The following is a 20821-nucleotide window of genomic DNA, read 5'->3' on the forward strand; positions in this document are numbered from 1 at the left end:
AAGCATAAAATAAAAGGCAAAGCAAAACAAAACTACTAATTATAAAAACTTACGAGTGGAAAACAAAGCATTTGGATGGAGAGGGACGTAAAGCCTGCACGGAAGTATTAGTTGCTGAAACAAAACCAAAGAAAAGTAGGCTTCTTAGCCAGTCAGTGAATGGTAAACTAGGAAAGCACATCTGAATCCCGCATGATGAAGATCCAAAAGAAAAGACAACTTGAGCTTTAGCTTTAGTCAGATATTATTTTAAAGACAAATAAAGTAGGAATACAAGAAAAGATTGAATACTATGAAACCGAAATAAAATTAGTCTGCTTTCCGACTCACCCAGTTATACCATTTTGATAGAAAAGCTGTACAACTATATGTTTACTTCCTAGATTAACACACAATATTAAAATCATGAGTAAGGGCAACTGTCTCTTTTACTGAGCTCGGGGGAAATACAGAAATGCTTCCATATCATGGGGTGGAGGGGTCTCTTGGCTCTGTGCACCAATAAAATATTTATCTCCTTTTCTTAAATATACTAATTTAATGCCTGAAGTAACACACATTTTTAAAAAGTTATGAAGATCATATCTTGTTCAAAACATCAAATGAGGACAAAAAAATCTGAGTTAGAAATTCCTGACTGAAATCCGGACATTCTAATCATATTAAGTCATAATTTACATCTCTTTCCATGATCTAAAAATTAGAAGCTTGCCTCGTGGAAAAAGCCTACAATATACTCTGTGATGTTCTGGAAAAAAACAACAAAAATTAGAGCAGCGTTTCTCATAGTGTGTTGTATGAGGTATTAATAGGTTTCTATGACAAAATAAGTTCGGGAAATGTTGAGCTAAAAAGAGTTAACCAGGTTTTGTTAATCCAGGCCTTCTTGAGGCCCTTAATATATTTACATAATGCTTGCATTTCCACGAGAGGGATTCAGGACATGGCCTTTCCCAAAATTATTTGTACATGGAACCCTTTTTTCATAGAACATTCTATGAAACTGGTACTCCCAGGACATATTTTACAAAACACCTCATTGAAAAAATAATATTGGGGAAAGATTATTAAAATAATAAATGGTTAAGCATTGTTGCTTAACCTTAAATCCTTAAAGAAGACTAAGTCATTCATTGATTCAGGGAAAAAATTTATATTGAGCTCTTAAAACAACTGAGGGAGTATTGTAGGTATGGTGGGACAAAATTTAGTTAACACCTTACTAGACCTTTCTCGCCTTCCCAGTGCAACACATACCCCCCCCACACACACACACACAATACAAATTTAAGTGCTCCAGGAATATTTATTACTCTGTGAATGATCCACTAGACTGACAAAAGATTTCGTTACAAAAAATGGAAGTTGTCAGAGGCCAAATATTAAAGCCACACAGGGCAATTGTGAGAGAGGTCTTTAAACTTTCCAAGAAAAAAAAAGGAACTTCAAAGACCAGATGAAAGAACGTGGCTCCCTTGCTGTACAAGGGCTCAAATGCTCTCATCACTTGGTCCATCTCATTTAAAGCCCATGCTTTCTATCTGTAACCTGGGTCTGAAATGCTTGGCGATGTAACATCAGTTGGGATGGAAATGCGTAAGGAATGGTTTACATCTGGAGATGTAAAATCAGCACTATAAAGACTGAGTTAGGAAGAGCTGCAGGGAGCAAGAAACTTTCTTGTGCAAGATTATCTAGAAATAAGACAACCAGGCAGCCAGATTAGGTGACCTCTCCTTAGACTTGCTGATCCACTTTAGACCAAACCCCCAGAAATATGCTATGGGGCTTTGTATCAGATCTTCTGTTAGACTCTAAGAGGAAGACATAACCAACCTCTCTCTAGTGAGATAAGCCAGAGAAAGGCCATGAATCCAACATAGAAGTAAGCACCCCAGATTATAGAGACAGGATATATAACATCCAGACAGAAGTAAAAGAGGAAAAGCAAACAAATTAACACAGGTGCCAAAAAATACCATGTGCTACAAAAACATAACATAGCATTCAAGATATAGAAAGCAAGAGTGCACAAGGAGAAACAGATATAAACTTCAAATTATTCTGCATCTTTTATAAAGTAAAAAAAATTTTGAGAGAGATGAAAGATGAAACAATGTAATATAAAATAAAAGAGAGATGGCTGTGACAGAAACTGGAATAGAGCTGAGAAAATAAGGGAAAAATGCCGTATAAGGAAATGAAAAATGCAGCAGCAAAACAAATGATTTATTAAAGTGACAAAAAGTTGAAAATTTTGAACATCGTTGAAAAATCAAATCAGATATACCTCAAACATTCTACCCCAATAGGTAGGAAAAAAAATAAGGAGGAAGAGAAACAAAAGAGAAAGATGACAGACATGGAAGACTAACAAAAATAAAACGTAAGAAAAAATGGGTGATCCAGAAGAAGAGTAACAAATAACACAGAGTCGATAACCAAAGATACAACAAAAGAAAACCTCAGTCAGCCAAAGAAAGACTAAGACTACAAAACAAAAGGCGGTGTTTTCTAACCAAGTAAAACTAATAATAAAAATAAACCAATACCTAGACCTATTCAGCTGACAGTTGACTATTTGGGAATAAATAATCATATACGCATGCAAGTGAGGGTAAAGGTATGGAACCAGAAAGGCTGAAGAGAATGGAGGGAAATTCATAATTCTTTCTCTTTCTCAATAGCTTTTGTACATGCATGACCATAAAGTAGCCATGTTTCTTTTTTTTTTTTTAATTTTTTTAATGTTTATTTTTTAAGAGACAGAGAGGGTATGAGTGGGGAAGGGGCAGAGAGAGATAGAGAGAGAGGGAGAGGGAGATACAGAATCCAAAGCAGGCTCCAGGCTCTGAGCTGTCAGCACAGAGCCTGATGCGGGGCTTGAACCCATCAGCCATGAGATCATGACCTGAGCCGAAGTCGGACACTTAACTGACTGAGCCACCCAGGCGCCCCAGTAGCCATGTTTCTAATCAGACAATGTGGGACAAAAAACTCAAGATATGAAATGGGTGTAGGCATGGCTTTGATAAGACTCTGCTCCTCTCTCTTCACATTAGCATCTCTTCCAGATAGAGAAAAAGGAGAAAACCATAGCATTATATGGCAATCCATAATAATATATACGTAGATTAATTCCACAATGCCTTCTAAGATAGTTTCAAGAACACTTCTTGACTTGAGACGAAGTGTTAAAAACAGTAACATGCCAATTAAGTCATATAAGTTGATTTACCCAAAAGTGCAAAAGACTAATAAATATTGCATTTATGGGAAATTCCGAAACAGCAGAAGCTTATTCCTTTAAGTGCCAAACATCTGTAAAATGTTAGTCATTATAATGGAAATCTTTCTGAAAGATATACTTCCCTGACTTCTCAAACAATTCTTTCAAACATAATGTAACATTTTCTTGACAATTTAGTAGTATTAGTTGAGTATTTAGCTTTTATAACATTAATGCCTTCAGGATTTTTGAGGTATTTGTCCCTCTATCAAATTTCCTTCAGCTTCTATTTCACACTTTAACCTTGCCCATATCATGCTGTTCAAATTTAATGTCTACAGAACTGAAGTCTGCCAGGAGAAACTAGATAATAAAATCTATTAAATCAGTAACTTAATTTTACACAATTCTAATTCAGTAGGTTCAAGGTAAAAAGCAGGCGGCTCTGATCTCTTACAAAACAAAATGCGTGAGGTTAATGATAGCAATTTCCTTCTACTTTTTCCCTGGCTTTTAGGTTTACAGCTGTGTTCTGGGTTTGCTAAGTGTCCAAAAGACAACTCACACTTCCTGAGCTCCTTCTGTAGGCCAGGAATTTAATAACATATCTCATCTATACCACAAAATAATTCTGAGAGGAAGAAGTTATTTATTACATCCCCAGCACTGATGGAAAAACAAATCTTAAAATAATTGATTTGCTCATGGCCATATAACCAGTAGATTATAAAAGCCAGGACCCTAACCTAAGTCTGAAAAAAGCCTTGTTTTTTCAACCATTTCACATTGTCTCCTAGAAAGATGTTTCTCAAAGTATATGTCAAGAATCGCCAACTATGTTAGATCTTGGATGACTATTAAAAATGCAGAAATGGCTACTACCCTGCCCTTGCTGTGTGGAAATCTCTGGGCGTGGGTCTGGGAAACCAAAGTTTTAGCAAGCAACCCAGGTGATTCTGACACACACTAATGTTTGAAAAACCACTGTTCTAGAACATGTAATTTATGAAATCTTGCTAGAGAAGATGAATGCTATCTTGCATTTCCTTCTGCAACTTGGGTCCAACTTTCTCAGCTTGCTTCATGGGCCCCTCTACCCTTGTCTACCTCTTAAACAGCCATGATGCATTATGTTCTAAATCTTGCTCTTTTCCTGCTTTACGGTTTTCTCTGGGCAACCTTACCCAATCCTTAGGATTCAACTTCTATTCGTATCTTGTGATTCATAATTCCCTATTTTTAGTCTAGCTTCAGGATTTTACATCCAAATCTTTATCTGCCCAGTATATATGTTTCATTTCTTGAATGTCTTATGGGCACAATGACTAGAACATGCCCACAATGGAGATCACCTTATCTCCACTCCTGCAACACTTGTGATCTTTCTTGTTGTGTCCTCCTTCTCGATCAATGGCACCTCCATTAACTGAAGACTCCAAACCAGAAAACGGAGCATCATTCTTGATTTCTTCCTTTTTCCTCATCCACTGCCCCATATTCTTTCCCTCTACTCCATCGCTACCTACCAAAATCCAATCAGTCCCGTTTTTCTTACAAATATGCTTGCTTTTTCTTTTTTGCTGGCTCTCAGAAAACAGGTTTTAAAACACCAACCATTTGGGGCGCCTGGGTGGCACAGTCGGTTGAGCGTCCGACTTCAGCTCAGCTCACGATCTCGCGGTCCGTGAGTTCGAGCCCCGCATCCGGCTCTGGGCTGATGGCTCAGAGCCTGGAGCCTGCTTCCAATTCTGTGTCTCCCTCTCTCTCTGCCCCTCCCCCATTCATGCTCTGTCTCTCTCTGTCTCAAAAATAAATAAACGTTAAAAAAAAAAATTAAAAAAAAAAACACCAACCACTCTCCTACCAATTTCAAGATAACAACTAAATAATTCCTACTAAATACAGCAACTAAATAATTTCAGATCATTTAGCATCCCTATAGGTTGTGGGCATTTGTCATTTGAAGATGCCTGACATCTGACATCTCAGTATCTTTCCTATGTCAGTCCTGAGATTGTTGGGGGCCAGAGCCAGCTTCTCACCACAGAAGATGGAGGGAGGGAGGGAGGCTTTTCCCTGGTCTAGGTCAGTCAATCAGATGCTCTGAACTGGAACCTAAATCCAAACTGACTAACAAAAGAATCAGGGGAGAGCTCTGACACCATCCTCGTGTCCGTGGCATTGCACAATGGCAGGGCCAGCAGTGTGTCCCAATGAGACTCTCGTTGGGGGCAGAGACTGGGCTGAAGTTCTAGGTACCTTACCTCTCTCAGTCCTCGCTTTCTGAGCCTGGTTGTTTAGCCTTCCCGTCAATTCTGCCTGAGAGCCAATATTCTCCCAATAATTTCCTTTTCTGCAGAGTCAAAGTTGGTTTCTATTGTTTATACCAAGAATGTTAACTTGGTACAAATGGCTAGCGAAGAGAAAGACATACAATGCGTGCAGAAATTTTTGTTAACATCTGCTTCTTATATTTAAGAAGGCCTTTCTCCTGGGTGAATAACTCTTATTTCCATATGTTTTAATGCTTATTATTAGTAGGAAAGAGGAAAATATGCCCCTTAACACTAAGCCTTTGCATTAAACTTCATCAAACTGATTAACAAGTTGTTCTAGGCCCTCAGGTAAAGATATTTGAACATTTTTCCTTGTCTGTAAAGCTCACAGAAATACAGCTGCCAGTGCTAATTCAGCCACGTGAAATACACTTCTGGTGTTTTGAATTATACTGTGAGGAAATATCAAATTATTACTATTTTAAATGAAAAATACTATATGCTACATATATATTGGTTACTTAGGGGCCCCAAGTGGCTCTGACTAATAAACCCGGGCAATATATATGAGTCCAAAGGGAAACACTTTAGTTAGAATTAAAAGTGCGGCTCATATGGTCTTGCGGCAGGAAATCTGAGGTATTTCCAAAACCTTCTGCTTTTCTTTAAAATAAAATTACACCACAAGCATAAAAATCAAGTGGTTTTTGAACACATTTTCAACCATAGGTATACACGCAATTAAAAAACAAGGTAGCGCGAGGTAGTAGGGAATAAACAAATTACAGGCATTTCTGTAAAACGGGAATCTAAAGCCTGCCTCTATTTTTTTGGCTATCCCTACTGTTTTCCTCTACAACTGGAACTCGGACAATTATGATATGGTCTATTAGACTAACATAACATATAGCTCTTGTTAAGATAAACATTACACAAAGATTCTCTTACTATCCTATACATATTAGCCTCTTGGAGCCTCCTATGATAATTAGAGAATGAGGGGCACCTAGGTGGCTCAGTCGGTTAAGCGTCCAACTTCAGCTCAGGTCCTGATGCTACGGTTTGTAAGTTCAAGCCCCGCATCGGGCTCTTTGCTAACAGCTCACAGCCTGAAGCCTACTTCAGATTCTGTGTCTCCCTCTCGCTCTCTGCCCCTCCCCCGCTCACTCTCTGCCCCTCTCTCTCTCTCTCAAAAATAAATAAACATTAAAAAAAACTCTCAGGTATCTCTAAGGCAGGATTATCTTTGGAACCTCAGTGCCTAGTATCTACAGCTAGCCAATAAATATTTATTCAACCAAAAAATGAACCAATGAGTGAGTGAATGAATGACTACCTTGATGGCACTCTGAATAGCTAAGACCTAAGAAGTTTGATGAATAGGATTTGTGACAATCAAAGGAAGAAGAAGGAGATAAAAGGATGGATGTGATTTCATAAAGTGATAAAATATGTACTGTATATATACTTAAGGGCAGCCAATGACCATGAATAATACATATAAATGATATTTATGAGTACAAAGGTAAGTGCATTATTTTCCCTAGAGGCTGGAACTACTTTTTCTAAGCCATTACTACCCTGATGGGTCAAAATGTTTTTTGGCACACACCGTAAGTTATAAAATGTGAACTATGTTATCTGTCAAATAGTAACAAAGTACAGTTTAACCTAGTAAGTGGTATGGACTCCTTCTGTGCCTCTATAATCCATTTATCTAAATCCTGCTTAGCTGGAGGATTACAGTTCTCATATATCTAAATAGCTCTTTCCAAGGGCTAGACAAGTGGTTCATACATACAGTAAACCAGGCTGTACAAATCAGCTATCTAATTTCACAAAAGAAAGTAAAACTTTCACGTGACAGGTACATTTTCCTAGAAAGAAAAAGATACAAAGGAAGGAACTCAGCATCGTGCCAAATTAAAAAAGTGTTCAAAGACAGATTATTTTCTGAGTCCCCCGAAGAAGAACTAGCCAAAAATTCTAAAGGAAGCAGCCAAAAGAACCACAAAAACACACCTGAATTCTCAACGGAGACTTCATAACAACAGGGAAGAGTTTGATGGAAATATACACCAGATCTTCAAATACCCACATGAGAAAGGAACACTAGAAAAGTAATTTTTAAAAAGCAGTGGTGGTATAGATGGCTAAATGTACCACAAAATGGTTAAAACACAAATGCCAAAGGTGTTATTGCCACAAGGTCCCATCAAATAAGAACAGAAGTAGGAATTTAACTAATAGCATCCACAAATAACTAGAATTTATTTACTGAAATAAATATACTTACTTGAAACAAATATAAACCTTCCTTAAGTTTTGGGAAAGTTCTTGCTAATCTCTGGCCTAACATTTGGTATATACCAGTTAGGAGAAGGAGTGGAGGAAACGAACATTAGTAGTCATGGCGTCTTAAAGAAATTAGAAATGAGCGGGTGCTCGTGTGGCTCAGTTAGTTAAGCATCTGACTCCTGATACCAGCTCAGGTCATGACCTCTTGGCCACAGGATGGAGCCCCGCATTGGGCTTCGTGATGAGCCTGGAGCCTGCCTGGGATTCTCTCTCTCCCGCTTTCTCTGCCCCTCCCCCACTCTCTCTCTCAAAATAAAGGAAAAAAAAAAAAAAAGAGAGAAATGAGAAACCTAACTGAGCCAAAGTGACAAGGAGGTAAAGCCTCTCTCCCCTAGTCTTATGAAATAGAAGGTCTTTCTCTGTGGAAAAGTAAGATCTTGATCTCAATTCACAATGGTGTGCATACTATATTTGTCATAATCACTTATACTTACGACCTATGGTAATCAATAACTGAACTTGGGTTAATTTTTCTGATACAATCACCTACTTACCCTTAGCAGAAGAAAGAAGGCTGCCTGATGATAGCTGTTTATAGTTTATACTTCGCTGATGCCATTGTTCCGTTTGAATCTATTGTAAATTAGTGATGTAATGCAAACTAACCACTAAGTTAATTCTTAATTTGCTAATGCCAGTTGCCAAAAGGTAAGACCAACTTCTAGCATCACCTATGTGTTTCAAATTTATCTGAAATATGTACAATGATCCTATCTGCAAGGTTCTAGAATAAGGGAAAAAAACCTAAACCTTGCAAGTGAAGTCAAATGAAACAAAACTTCCAAAAAACACTGATAAGGTAAATGATTCCATGGGAATCAGTGACACTGGACTTCTATGCCTTTTTCCTCCTTACGGGTCCTTTCCAGAAACAGATGCTAGCTATTTCTACATTACCTTTACTTTATAATATTCAACTTCTGACTTGCTTTCCCTAGAAAAAAAAGCAAAACTAAGGAAATTCTTTAAATTTCAATATTTTATGCTTTATTCGTTCAAATACTGAACTTGAAATTATGTGAGCTGTGATCAAGAGATGTATTAATTAGCAAGTAAAGTTATAAAATGTCTTAATGTTTCCAAATTGCTGGTTAGAGCGTGGACTCTACCATAAGCCTAGGCTCTTTTCTTCCCTTCAAAACTCTCACAACCCTAATGGTCTTAACTTCTCCAGAAATTCTACATTACCTTGGCTGATAAATATTTCCTAAAATGAAAAGCCACATAAATTTTCATCTCTTTCCTAATTCAATAAAACACAACTGTGTTCACTCTTAGGGAATTCTGGAATTTGGAGCATTCGGCAAAGAGTAAAATAGAATTACACAGTCTTAGACTGTAAATATTAAAATGCTCAGTTAGCCTCTCTCCCTTTGTCTTCAGTTTATTCTGTACTAAAAAGGGGGTATAAAATGGCCCCTAAAACCCTTCCACAATAGAAGTCAGTATGATTGAACCCCAATACTACCTTTATCACTTCCATAATAATAGAATACAGTTTTGCTGAGGGCACACCACCGTTTCTGCCATTCGAATCCCAGAAAGCTGTGATCTACAATAAAAGGGGGAAAGGAACAGTTTAGATACTATGTATTACATATATAGTATAAATGTAACACCGTTAAAACGAAAAATCTGTTAATGTGACTTCTAAGGTTTCTGCCAGCTCTAAAATTCTATGACTAATTAACTTGTAGCTTCTTCTCCAAGGGACAAGCAAACAAAACCAAAAAACAAAAAGAAAGCTAAAAAGGAATAAAGTGAAGCAGAGATGGGACTGCGACACTTGTGGCTAACACACCTTCCTGACAGGGACAGTCAAAAGGACATCTGACTACACAGCTTTGAGAGAAGGGATTCATCTGGGTCTCCTTTTCTCATCTGTTATAAAAGGGTGGGGGGAAGAGGGGGAGGAGGTGACCTAGATGACTGCTACTATCTCTCTCAGCTTTAAAATTCAGCTAAGAAAACCAAGGGAAGCAAATGGAATATAAATAGAAAGGCCCAAGGGGACTACCTGGGAGAAAAGCAAAATGGTAATGAAGGGACTTTCTGTTTTCTGTTTCCCATATGATACCACCACCTCCATAGTTCATTTCCGTTATATGTTGGTGCTGAAAGAGCGAGACCATATGGTCAACTCCCATTTATCATGGCCAATGGAGAGGAACACTGAATGGATAACAGAAAATGGCAGACAATATGCCAGGCTTGATCGGAATCATAGCAGACATGGTGTAAGCCAGGTCAGGTGTGGGATAACCTGCTGCTCAGCTGGGTGGGAGAATGGTGAGAAATCCCATCCTTGTGAATACAGTCATGGCCCGCAGCCCTCCTCTAAGAGGCAGGAAACAGCTCCTGAATCATTTACAAATAATCAAGATTGGCAACCAGAAACCTGACCAAGTGTTCTGTTATTAAAAATCCTACAGAGCGGGGTGCCTGCGTGGCTCATTTGGTTAGGCGTCCAACTTGTTGGTTTCAGCTCGGGTTATCATCTCATGAAATATGGGTTCAAGCCCCACATTGGACTCCACACTGACAGTGCAGAGCCTGCTTGGGATTTGCTGTCTCTCCCTCTCTCTCTGCTCCTCCCCCGCTCATTTGCTCTCTCTTGCTCTCAGAATAAGTAAACTTTGAAAAAAAATTATATAGAACTAAAAACTGTATTTTGTGGTTTGGATAATGTTATTCAGATTTTCTTACAGTCTTAAAACTCTTTAATCACCTAAAGAGAATATTGGCTCCACATGTATACTGCAAGCATGTTTTATGCAAGGATAAAGCCATTTTTAGATTTTTCATTAGAATCTTACAGTTTACCTTTTCTGCGTTTCTCAAGGTAGCCAGCCTTTAAAACAAAAGGAAGGTCCTGTGCTGCAATTGGAGGAAACTGGTTTCCTGTAGGAAGTAGAAGAGGGAAAAAAAGTAGTGAGTAATCCATCTTAGAAAAACCAAGTACCAGACTGCATTAATTCAGCATTCTTTTCATTACCAAAATTATTTAAATTCGAGTCTATTAGCTTTGTCCATTCATAAACTTGTCCCTCTCCTATAAATATCAAGAGCAAAAAAGTGTTCTGAGCGCCTATATGTTAATATATTATGCTCCTTCAAATACAGTAATATTACGTAGCTAGATAATCTCTACAGGGCAATACTTTACGATCTACCTTCTATAAGGAAACAATCGGGGAACTATTACCAATGAATGCCATAAACCCCTGAAAGAGAAGTTAGGAATTTTAAACAAATCACATATGCTTCTTTACATTTATATTAGATTAACTCTTCAAGGATTTTAATGCTTGTTGATTTTTACCTGCGTATCTCCATTCCTACCAAATAAATCATAAAATGATTTTTCCCCAAAAAATCAAATGCCAAAATTGGTTTCCCTAAATACATAGCAAATACTATCTCTTCTTGGTGGTACTCAAGGAGAAACCTTGTAGATATTCAACTGAATGTTTTAGGTTTTTCTAGGACATCTGAGAGTCCAAAACTAGGTTAAAAGATCTAAAAGAACTATCACAAACAAATATTAGATACCTACAAAAAAATGAAAGATTAAGCCAAAAGTTAAGTCAATTAGAAATCATATATTCATGGTCATGAATAATGGGGTACTCAATCATTTCACAAGTGTTCAATATTTTTACAAACTTCATTAAAAATATAATACAGTTATCTCAGCATTTTACTAGAATTCTAACAAGTGAAAACAACCAATCCAATACAAGTTTTTGTGGAATACACCCAATGGAAAAAACATCAATACAGCTTATGATTTTTTTTAAAGTGTTTTTTTTAAAGGAAGGAAGTTTATTATGTACAAATAGTAGGAAGTTTATTATGTACAGATTCATCACAGAATTACCAGGTTAAGTTTTTTGGTTTTTTTTAATAATAGTATAGGGATCGCAGTAATTATAAAATCAGATTTTTTTCTTCAAGAAATAATGTTTAAAATACAGATATTTGTCTTTAAGAAATAAAGCTTGAAACTAAACCCAAGGGGCACCATGGTGGCTCGGTCAATTGAGCGTCCAACTCGATTTTGGCTCAGGTCATGATCCCAGGGTTGTGGAATCCAGCCCTGTGTTGGGCTGCACACTGCACGTGGAGTCTGCTTAAGATTCTCTCTCTCCTCTCTCTCTTTCTTGCTCGCTCTTGCTCTCTCGCTCCCTCTGCTTCTCTCCCTCCCTCCCTCCCTGTCTCTCTAAAATTCATTAATTAAAGTACCAAGTTCAGTTCCCTGGCAGATCAATTTTACTCAATGACCAAAACAATTATCATTAAAATATACCTTTAAACAGTGCACTGATGTTGAAATGTATATAAAATTTTAGGGAGAGCCAATGTAAACATCTGAGTAGTTGTTCAGTCGATGTATCCGTGTTTCCTTTTCTCAGAATAAATTTGATCCATACAAAGGTAAAAGTTATTTACTATAGTATCTTTGTACATAAAATAAAGATCACATAAAGAATCTTATTTTTGTGAACAAGTCCTAGTCAACCACTAAATTAAAGAAGGTAACTATGGTTTGATTTAGGTGTTTAAAAAAGAAAAAAAATAATGACGAATAGCACTTTTTTTTTTTAACCTAGGCTACACTGACAAAAAGTAAACAGAAATATTGTATCGTACAGAAACATGAAACTCTAGCTAACATAAAATTATTTAGGAAAATTTTCTTTCTAAATAAGATTCCCGAAAATCAAGGATTCACTTCTCCAACTAGCAGGATCATAGTTTAATTTCTGTGGCTCTTTGCTTGTGCTCAGGCTTTTACATAATTGGGATGTAGAATTCTTAAGTCAACTACACAAAATCTCATTGCAAGAAGCATCATACGGGTGGCATTTCAGAATGAGAAAGCAAACACATTCATTAAATATTTTAACACAATTATTGTATGTCATGAAAAAATTTACAAATGGTTTGTTCACAGTAGTAAAACCAAGAATATTCACTGCACACATCCTATAAATATTTCTGTATCTTTAAGATGATGGAAACAAACTCTAAAGCACTGTTCGTCTTAGATAAAATTAAACTGTAGAAGAAGAGGCCACTTTTCCATCTTAAGGTCTGATGATGCTGCTTTAACTGGACATGGGAGGCATTAATTACCTCCACGTGGCTAATAAGGCTCACTGCAAAGTCGTCCCATGACTCTCTCACTCCCATTGGGGCATAATAAATGTTCTTCACATAAAAAACAAACACTCTAAATCCTAAGAGAAAACTTTTTTCTGAAGGGAAACCGGTGCCTTTAGCATAATTTTCCAGTTTAGAAATGTACTGGTCCAAAAGAAAAAAAAAAAAGGGAGGAGAGAGGAAAAAGGAGTAATAACATGAAAAGGGAATGAGAAGTTAGTAAGTGAATATACACATAACCTAGTGCTTTTGCCTTAAAGATTTCCACCTGATAAATCACAATAAAATTTGATGTCACAAGCAATACTTATTATGAACTTCCATTTCATGTTTCTAATATAAAATCTTTTATGTCATTCCTAAAGGGGGAAAAAAATCAAGTTTTTCTGACTGAAATCTCACTTTCCTAAATTTGCTATTTGTCCAATATCTAGGATTTGCTCAATGCACGTGTGAAGTTTGAAAGTGTATTTATTTATGTTTTTATATGCATTTATATGTGCATTAATGTGCACATGTGAATTTTTTCAAAAAAGGTTTATTTTTAAATTTTTTTTCAACGTTTTTTATTTATTTTTGGGACAGAGAGAGACAGAGCATGAACGGGGGAGGGGCAGAGAGAGAGGGAGACACAGAATCGGAAACAGGCTCCAGGCTCTGAGCCATCAGCCCAGAGCCCGACGCGGAGCTCGAACTCACGGACCGCGAGATCGTGACCTGGCTGAAGTCGGACGCTTAACCGACTGCGCCACCCAGGCGCCCCTCAAAAAAGGTTTATTAACAGTAATCCCTTTAAGGACTTTAGATTTTAAGTTCTTAGAAGAACCATTTGAATTACTTGCATAGCACCATAACTATGTAAACACTTCATACTTTTTAATGGTAGAAATTGAAAATTGGTAACAAGATATGACAAGTAGTAATTTCTCTTTAAAAAACATGCATTCTCACATCAGTTAGACTGCATATCACTACACCTACAACGGTCAACAGTATGTCACCATTGAAGAACACGCAGATTGATCCAAAGAGTTAAGAGTCTGCAAACGTAGGTACAACGATACACGAAGAAAAGGAAGGTGAAGCTAATATAAACCTGTCTGGCAGGCAACAACACAGAGCCGCTAAACATTTGCCAAACACCAAAATTACATTAGCTCACTACAGGAAACCATGCAACTTAGCCAATTACACAACAACAAATTCACAATTACACTGCCAGTTCTGTTTCACTATCAAAATTCATGCCTTGTCCCCGAAATCAGTTCGGCGCGGAGCCTGAATCCTTTGTCACATAGTAGGCTTTTATTAAATGTTAGTTTTCATTATCACAAATAAATATCAGCACTACATGTTAGTGTAACTGTACCTATTAATACAAACGAAGGGGTTCCAATGTAAATGTAAGACTACTTAACAACGCCTAGAGAATTTTAATCAGAAAGATGGAAAAAAGCATGATTTGGTAACTGCATGGGTTAAGCCTTATAGTTATTTTTAAAGCAGTTCAAAGATTTCCTTTTGGTTAGGTGAAAGTCAGTTGATGAAGAAATTATATCCTAACTAAGAGGAGAAAAAAAATTAACCCGTTCTCTAGGGCAGCCTATTTATACGGCAGACAATTACTTCATAGGTTAAGTGGCCACAAGTTTTTGGTACTCTGAGACAATAAGCATATACTGACAAAGATTAGTTTCCTTTTTATAAAACGAGCATGTATTTCTTATATAATACTACTGGCTTTTCTAAAGCAGCTCAAAATATTAGACATTCCCTACAAGAATGGCCAAGGAATGGGTCTTTTTCCGATTTATAATTTGGGAATTTCAAACATGCAAAATGCTAACAAACAAGGTCACAATGAATTCAAATAAACAAGAATCAAGTGCCTACTATATTCCTAGCAACTCAGTGGGAAAAAGGCAGAAGTGGAATTTTCTTATACTTAGGGTGGTATTTTATTGACAGGGCCACTTTTAAAAAAAGATAACTCAAGAGTTCAAAAATGTGTCTGGAAAATTTTGCCTTAAAAATAAACTATGTAGTATACCAGCAAGCTAAAGGAGTAGATTCTAGAATCTGAAAAAAAAAAATGGAGAATTCCAAAGTATTAAAATAAAAAACAAATTACCTAAAAAGTAAGGTATTGCCCAATCTTAGCAACTTTATTATGTTATTGTTTTAACATTTTTCCTTGAATCTAAGAAGAAAAATACTTGAATGCTTAAATACCTGCAATGTATTTAAGAAGTTAAAGTTTTAACTATTTACTTAACTAAAATTTTTCGAAGTGAAAAATAATTATTTCAACTTCAGAGAAAAATACGAATTTTCTTTTCTAGGAAGTATCACTTAGGTATATTTCACATTACTTTGGCTGGGTATAAAACCTATCTTAGCACTGTAAGGTAGACAGGTGCATTCCCGCAGAGAGGATAGGAAAAAGTGGAAAAATAGGTGTAGACCACAGAATGTTTTACTTGAAGTACACCACAAAATGATTAACTCAGAAGAAAAGACTTTGAACATCCTGGGAATCCCTTCAGTAGAAGAGGGAGCGAGGGCGAGGAAGAGAGAGCGAGTTACGAGTTGGGGGGGTGGGGAAGAGTTGAGGGAAGAGGGAGGGCTGACCGTCCTTTCTTTTTTGTACGTCTTTTCTCAAAATAATCTAAATAAACAAAATCTTGCTTAATTCACAATGTTGTCTGGCACTGAGTGTCTCAATGCACAATTCCTGGGCCTTCTCCAACACTACCATGTCACCTAATCCACTCCTCCTCCTCTCTCTCTCTCTCTCTCTCTCTCTCTCTCTCTCTCACACACACACACACACACACACACACACACACGCTTGCAAGTATATCCCTGTCTGACACCTCTTTAAACACATTTACTTTTTTCTAAGACTTACAGTGAGGCACCATTTCTGAAGCACAATTTACAGAGTTCTTTTTTTAATCTGTAGGAGTTCTAACTACTAAATCCTGGAATTAATTTTTTATTTAGTTTCTTTTCTACCTACCTAGCTCTTCATGTCGAACTATGAATAAGAGTCAAGAGATGAGAGTGCTTCAGGGACATTTTCAAAATAGACAACTGCTTTTCATTACCTTTTTTTATTTTTTGGTATGCAACTTTGGGGTCCCGTTTAAATGCTACACTTCTAAGGAATCCAAAGCCTCATTTTTACTATCTTCTTATCAACAATTATGATTTATGAGTTTTGCTGTGTTAATATGTTCACAGTTTTATGATTCTTCAATCTAGACTTTGTATAAAATCCCTGCTAGGTTTCTGAATATCACCTTTTACTGGTTTTGACTTACTCATCTTTTATTGGCTTTTCCCTTTTAATACTTAGCATTTGTATAGTTTTCAACATGAACATTAAACTTTCCATCAATATAATTTTTCCCCTCCACTTTTACACAACTGATTCCTCTTCCCGAATACTAGGGGGAAAAGGAGATATGTAAAAGACTAGTTTTGCTCATGAGAATTTTCACCCTGGAGTTTGGATCTTCATCTACTGTAACCACACAATGGGTTTTCCTTGAACCGCAAAAAGTTAAGGACAAGTTCCTCAACAATATCTTTTATTCTCTCAATTTATATGAATAAAACATCCATGAGTTTATCTAAATCTTTTAAAATTCTTCATTTTTGCCCGACAGTTGGGATACTGAGTTCCATGAAGTGGCTACCTCTTTGAAGGGATAGGGCTTCCTTTTTATCTCTTCTAAACTTTTATGTGATAAACTTTTTTAAATGCCTTGTCATTCCAGCAGTGCTAAATTTGATAAACAGACACCCTCCCCATTTTTTATATGGCTATCCACTTAGTGATTACTTTATACTTAAAACACATATTAGGCTTCGATTTTCCAAAAATACTAATCATTTTCTCATTTCATGCTGGCAACACCCTCTTCTACCTTGACCAACTCAGGGGTTATTTTATTGTCTAGATTAACTTCTCTAGTTCAAGTTCATTTTTCTTTTCTTCTCTTTTTTTTTAAGTTTATTTATTTTGAGAGAGAGAGAGAGAGAGAGAGAGAGAGAGAGAGAGAACACAAGCAAAGGACAACCAGAGAGAGGGGTGGAGGGGGAGAGAATCTCAAGCAGGCTCCACACTGTCAGTGCAGAGCCCAACACGGGGCTCATTTCCATGAACCATGAGATCATGACCTGAGCCGAAATCAAAGAGTCGGACACCTAACTGACTAACCCACCCAGGTGCCCCTCAAGTTCATTTTTCTTAAGAAGCAGTCATCAGAACTAAGGCCTATTTTCAGATGTCAGTATTTCATCATTGTAATTTTGTGTAAAAGTAAAAAATGCTTTCCGCTTTGTTTCCTGTATTTTTCCAAATGATGTCCAGTATCTTGTAGCGACTTCTGGCTGCATGAAGGGTACACTGAGCACTTAGCTTTAGGAAACAGTCTATAAATGAGCTTCATTCAGTTCCCAGAGCTATTACTGGCTCAGAACTCATTATTCCACAAGTACAAGTTAATTATGTTTTACTTAACATTTGCACAAACGTTAGATGCCATTTTCCCTGTTTCTAGAGAATATATAATAGACACAAAGACACACATACACACAAAAATAGATACAAAGACGTAGAGTTGCTGACACTTTTTTCTTATTCTAAAAAAACTTTTACAAAATTTCACTAGTATACCTGTAAAATAAAACAAAGCAAAACAGAAAGTCTATCTCCTAGCAAGGGAGAGAAACCTAAATTTAACTTGGATATAAATATTAAACAAAATGGTTTTATGCTATAGCAGCCAGCTAGAGCAGTTTTACATTGATACTGATTTTAAGATGCGTGCTATAGGTTAGAGAGGTCTGTAATGACATCCCAGCACTGCAAATCTGTGACCTTCCTTGGGTCACTAAGCCTCTCTGGGTTATCAGTTTTCTCATCTAAAACATGAAAAAAACCCACACAAACACAAAACAAACAGATCATACCATCTCTAAGGCCCTCCCAATCCTAGGATTCTATGAAACATACCCACATTAATGTTTTTCTTGTTCTTTCGGTAACAAATGGCCAAGGACCAAGATGGGTTCAACTTTCAAAGATATCAAACGTGGAAACTGTACATCACATATGTTTTGTAGAGGAACTGATAACTTTCTTTAGATCTAGCAAGGAATTATTTTCTGTCATTTCACAGGTTTGATTTCTAGCTAGAATCTTGGCCTGGAATACCTGTGAAAGAAAGCTATACATTAAATATTTTTCATATCCTAATAATTCTCCCCTCCACATATAAACTTTGGAATTTCAAATCATTTTAATCAGTGTTTTTAGTGGCAAAAAGAAAATTATTATGTGTTCAATGGACATATCAAACAATAACCTTTAAAAGAAAGAATCACTACAGTAACTAAAATAATTGTTAATTATGTTAGCCTAGCATTCTCCTTTCACAGAGCTTGTTTTCTCCCATCCCATTATTACTTTTTTCAGAAAGGACTAACCAATGAATATGCTAGTACTGGTGATCTCTAAGACTAACAATATTTCTTTAAAAAAAAAAATAGGCTCGGGGTGCCTGGGTGGCTCAGTCAGTTAAGCATCCGACTTCAGCTCAGATCACGATCTCAGGGTCCGTGAGTTTGAGCCCCGCATCGGGCTCTGGGCTGACAGCTCAGAGCCTGGAGCCTGCTTCGGATTCTGTGTCTCCCTCTCTCTCTGCTCCTCCCCGACTCGTGCTCTGTCTCTCTGTCTCTCAGAAGATAAATATTTAAAAATTTTTTTTAAAAAAGAAAAAAATAGGCTCATATCATGCTTAGACACAAAAATGGTCAGCTTCCTATTCTTAAGACCACAGAATTCCCAAGGAGATTAAGCCTTGGGGACAAGGCTTTGAAGACTGATACAGTGGCCCACGGGATGACACTGGGGGGGCAAAAGCAGAGGCTGCAACTCACAGGTTTGCCATCTGTTAGTCTCTCCACCCCTTTGTAAAGTGCCAAGTCACTCTGAAAGCCACCAAGCAAAAACTGAATAACAATTAGGGTAATTTTATTTTAAGGTCAGCTGACTGGCAACCTTATTCCACCTGCAATCTTAATTCATGCTTGCCAAGTAACATATTCACACATTCAAGGATAAGAATGTGGACTTCTCTGGGGGGCTAGTATTGTACCTACTGTATCCCTCATTACACATACCAATTGGCTATGGGTTTTATGTGTGTGTGTGTGTGTGTGTGTGTGTGTGTGTGTGTGTGTATGTAATATCCATCTATATCTTAATCATCTTCTGTCGCAAAAATTAAGCTCAGAAAAAAAGCACCACCTTTTAAAAAAGTCTCTGATATACAAATACTTTGAGAGAATGAGATACAAGCTTAAAATGGAATATACTTTTTCCTTCAGTTAAAAATAAAATTCTAGGGGCGCCTGGAAAACGGCTGACCGTCTGACTTTAGCTCAGGTCATGATCTTGCTGTCTGTGAGTTCAAGCCCCGCGTCGGGCTCCGTGCTGACGGCTGGGAGCCTGGAGCATGTTTCAGATTCTGTATCTCCCTCTCTCTCTGCCCCTCCCCAACTCATGTTCTGTCTGTCTCTCTCTGTCAAAAATAAATAAACGCTAAAAAAATTTAAAATATATACATATAAATAAAAATAAAATTCTAAATATCACAATTTTCACAGATACTCTAAATAATATAAAAGATATACAATTATGAACTGAATTTTACTTTGATGTTCATCTTTAACACAAAAAGGCGCCCCTAATCTGATTTTGCATCTTAGAATTGTGGTTAAAGCCTTGGGTCTTGGATTCAAATTGCAGCTTGACCATTAGCCCTGGGGCTTAGACAAGTTACTCAATTTTGTTACCTTTACTTTCCCAATCTTTGAATACAAGTAATAATGGAGAATTACTGTGTAGACTTAGTAGGGTAGCACTTAAGATAACTCGAAGACATGTTAGTTCTTATTATTACTATTAGTGTAAATGGCAATTCAAATTTGCCAAGTCCAGTGTTCCATACACAAGAAAACAAGAAAGCTGAAATGATAAAACAACTACAATAAAATATGAAAGCCAAATACCTCTTAACAATGCCAATTGCTTTCCAGCCGTAGATATTTGGCCAAAAAAAATGATGCATGAAAAAAATATTTGATGGTATTGTACATAGGAAAGATTAGGATAAATGAAAAGGAACACTCCATTCACTTGTTAAATAAATATTTGCCAGTGTATATTACATGCCAGGCCATTTTCTAAATATTACCCAAGGTAGGCAGCCAGGAAAAATAAACTGAACCTCACTGAAAACTTGTTGAAAGCATTTTTTTAAAAAGTCAAATAACTTACGTATAAAATTTAATAAATAACTAAAATCGGTCTTCCTCCTTCCTTCCCTATACTACCTCTGTATGAAACACAACATTTGCCATATCCTTAGACTATAAGTTCTAAGCATTCTTTTTTTTTAAAGCATCATAATTTAAATAGGAAATACATATAAGCAAATATCAGCATGGTTCAGTAAGGTAATAACAATTGCAACAACTAACACTTATTAAGCCTTAACCACTAGTTAAACATGACACAGTCGTCATCTCATTTCCTTCCCACGTTGCCCCAAGAAGGAGGCATTATCAGTTGCATGTTACTAATGGGAAACCAAGGTCACACACAGTGAGCAGTGGAACCAGGACCTCCAGGTCCGTCCATCAAAGCCTCCCTTCCCTGAAATGCTATGTTCTATCATTGATCAGATAAGTGAATGCCATCTATGGGAAACTGTAT

General features: G+C 36.9%; 1 protein-coding gene across 2 annotated transcripts in view; it reads right to left on the minus strand.

Moving 5' to 3' along the window:
* The window catches only part of SKAP2 (src kinase associated phosphoprotein 2), a 182127-nt gene that overhangs the window by 60781 nt on the left and 100525 nt on the right, over positions 1-20821 (minus strand). For both annotated transcript variants that reach the window (XM_043589138.1, XM_043589137.1), the window contains exons 5-6: positions 10687-10764; positions 9332-9415 (exon numbers count right to left, since the gene is read on the minus strand). In XM_043589138.1, the coding sequence (XP_043445073.1) occupies positions 9332-9415; positions 10687-10764 (162 nt within the window). The remainder of the gene's footprint in view (positions 1-9331; positions 9416-10686; positions 10765-20821) is intronic.

Source organism: Prionailurus bengalensis, chromosome A2 (genome assembly GCF_016509475.1).
Source record: "Prionailurus bengalensis isolate Pbe53 chromosome A2, Fcat_Pben_1.1_paternal_pri, whole genome shotgun sequence".
Classification (NCBI taxonomy): Eukaryota; Metazoa; Chordata; class Mammalia; order Carnivora; family Felidae; genus Prionailurus; species Prionailurus bengalensis.